A 3222-nucleotide genomic window follows, 5' to 3' on the forward strand; every position below is an offset into this window, starting at 1 on the left:
ATAAAGACAATATATTACAAAGTTTATGTTCAAATCCAGGCTTGATTCCCTTGTAGAAACTTTAAACGTGGCAATTACGATTTAGTTAGAATTGGATTATTCCAAACTCAGAAGTCACAATACAAGTTATAATCTCCCTGTTGCACATATATATTGGTAAAGGAAAATGTTATTTTGAAGATAACATTATACTCAATTAATTCACTTTAGTAGTGAAACAAACTAACATTATACTCAATAATGGCATCACCAGTGGTCCCATTGAAGTAAGCAGTCTTAAGCTCAGCAAACCCTCTAGCCATTCTAAACTTGCCTCTCCCTCCGACCACAGCCAACTCACGGCTAGGCTCCGATACCGGATTCCTTGAAAACACGCTGAACGAGCTCCCCTTAAACTCACCACTTGTTAAAGCAAAATCAATGTACATCACAATGGCAAAGTTGTTTGCATCTTGACTGGATGATACATAGAGCCCTTGTGCATTGCCAATGATCTCTGAATTGGATTCAGGGCCCACTCTGAGGGCATCATCAACTGCGAATACGCTGCCAAATGGAGTTGGCGACTTGTCGCCGTCGGTGAGATTAGCATGGGCTACCATGACTGCACTAGGGTTTTGGCCACTGAGGATATCATGGAGGAAGAAATGGAGTTTGGTTACTTTCTGCTGCATGGGGACAGCTGCCACGCTCTCGGAATAGTACTCACCCTGTGTCGGTGCGGTGGCGACGCAGAGAATCACAGCCAAACAAAAAATTACCCTATTCTGCATTTTTTTCTCGTATGTATTTCTTCAGAATAATTTTATAAGGATAATGACAATGAATCAAATCAAACAATTTATAGGGCCTTATCGTCTTTTTATAATTAATTGGTTTTAACATATATTAGGGAAGAATAATCAACAAAATCCTACAGTAATTTATTTTATTTCCTTTGATGGCCTAATTATTATACAAATTAATGACAAATCCACCGTTAATTGGAAAGGAAAAATAAGTTAACAAATTGAAAAATCAACCATTTCAAGGATAGTCGTCAATTTCGCCTGGTATAGTGAATAGAAGTAATAATAATTAATTATTTATCTCAATGAATTCAAATCTCCAGTACTTAATAAAATAGACAAGATTTTAAATATTATACGGATATCTCATGTTGGGAGCTTTTAATTTATGCATGCATTTGTGCTTGTGCATATCCAGCTTTGTGATACGAAAGTTATTGTTTATTTCATTAACTAGTAATATCAACATTCTTGTGCTTATTACGATAAATACAGTTTAGGAAGGATTATGATCTACATATATTAGTATATCTGCTTATTACAAATTTGGAATATGTCACCAATTAACCAATGAATATGAGTAGTACACATCCTAAAATTTTATCTTCAAAGTCTATCTCAAATGATGTGACATTTATCAATTGGATAGTGAGATAATATAATTAATTTACTTAAATCTCATAAAAAATTTTGAGATGTGTATCATTACTCAATGGGTATTCATTTCAGTTAGAATTGTTCGAGAGAGACATGTCCAGCCAAAAAGAGAATGGACAGAAAGCTAGTTACAGAGAGGGGAGTGTTTCAAGTGCGAATGATTGCGGGAAAGAAATTAAATTGTAAAAGTAAAAAAAAAAAAAAAAACACGTTGAGTTAACTAAAATGGATACATATTTAAGGGTATTGATAGAGCCACCACCACCATACAAATTTAATTGATGAGTCATAATTGTATTGGTTAAGATAAATTAAGTGGATCATGTGGACAATTCAATCTTGAGCAGTCTTGGATGTGAATCCATTAAATATTACATAATTCAATCTTGAGCGTTCTTGGATTTGAATCCATATCGACATCATTAAGTCCTTAAAAACTGAGGAAATGAAACCTTATGCAACCCCTAATCTCTTAGTAATGAAAAACAGTTACATTATACTCAACGATGGCATCACCATTAGTTTGATTCACAGAAAAAGTCTTAAGCTGAGCAAAACCTCTAGCCATCCTAAACTTCCCTCTGCCGCCGACCACCGCCAACTCACGTTCCGTCTCCAACACTGGATTCCTCGAAAACACACTGATTGCACTCCCATTGAACTCACCCTTTGTAAAACCAAAATCAAAATACACAACCAAGCTCAAGTTATCTTGTCCCGTCGACGCGTAGAGCCCTTGACAGTTTCCGATGACCTCCGATGTCAGCTCAGGGCCAACTGTGAGTGGATCGTCAACGGCGAACACGGTGCTAAAGGGCGTCGGTGACTTGTCTCCGATGGTGGTGTTTTTGGCTTTGGCTACAAGTACAGCACTAGGGTTTTTGCCACCAAGGATGTCATGGAAAAAGAAGTGCAGGTTGGTGACTTGCTCTTTCATGGGAGAGTACGGCACCGTTTTTGAGTAGTATTGGCCGTGGGCAGCTGCCCAGGTTATGGTGACACAGACGGTGAGAACCCAAGCCAAGGTTAACTTTGCTTTCATATTGGGAAAAAAAAAAAAATTTCTGGTGCCTTCAAAGTTATTGATTTGCTTATAAATATAAGTTTGTGACTCTAAATAAAGTTAAAATGTAACGTTACATTTCGTTTATTAGCAAATGAAGCGACAGTCATAAATGCAAAGATCCGATTTGAAAAAGATTGAATTTAGTGTGCAATTTAAATATTTGTGTGTGTTATATTGGGGTAAACGCTCCTCCTTCAAATTTTAAAAAATTATCCAAAATACTTTTGTGGTTAATTTCATAACCGTTGGCTTCGAACTTTTCATGGTTAAAATAATATTTCTTTCTAATGTAACTTAAAAATTGAAATAATTTGACACGTATGTAATATGTAAAAAGATATGATAATTTTTAACATAAACAAATTTACACCAGAGACATTAATTTTGAATAATTTTTTAAAATACATAAATTAGTAGATAATTAACCCTAGTTATGGAGGCTAAAAAAGTATTTACAATGGCGGTGATACTATGAGTTGGTTGTTGCCATTTATAAAGAGTAAATTAATTCAGGGAAATTTTTTGGATTCAATTGACATGAGGTGTGTATATATATAATTGGCAAGAAATCCACATCCAGCTTGCAAAGCAAAAGTAAAGGATAGAAAGACTGGAGAGGTGAGGTGGCGGATGCGGTCAAATTCGAAGGCCCTTTTAGTTGCTTGTGAAGAGAATGAGGTTTACGAAATGAATTAAGAAGAGAGGGTAATA

General features: G+C 35.6%; 2 protein-coding genes across 2 annotated transcripts; both read right to left on the reverse strand.

Moving 5' to 3' along the window:
* Nucleotides 1-206: 206 nt before the first annotated feature.
* On the reverse strand, nt 207-772 carry LOC102618999 (dirigent protein 15). Its single transcript, XM_006495141.2, has one exon. The coding sequence runs from the start codon at nt 672-674 to the stop codon at nt 207-209; it is 468 nt and encodes a 155-aa protein (XP_006495204.2). The 5' UTR covers nt 675-772.
* A 735-nt stretch (nt 773-1507) lies between these two features.
* On the reverse strand, nt 1508-2490 carry LOC102627016 (dirigent protein 4). Its single transcript, XM_006487373.3, has one exon. The coding sequence runs from the start codon at nt 2485-2487 to the stop codon at nt 1918-1920; it is 570 nt and encodes a 189-aa protein (XP_006487436.2). The 5' UTR covers nt 2488-2490; the 3' UTR covers nt 1508-1917.
* Nucleotides 2491-3222: the final 732 nt, after the last annotated feature.

This window comes from Citrus sinensis, chromosome 8 (assembly GCF_022201045.2).
Source record: "Citrus sinensis cultivar Valencia sweet orange chromosome 8, DVS_A1.0, whole genome shotgun sequence".
In the NCBI taxonomy this organism is placed as follows: Eukaryota; Viridiplantae; Streptophyta; class Magnoliopsida; order Sapindales; family Rutaceae; genus Citrus; species Citrus sinensis.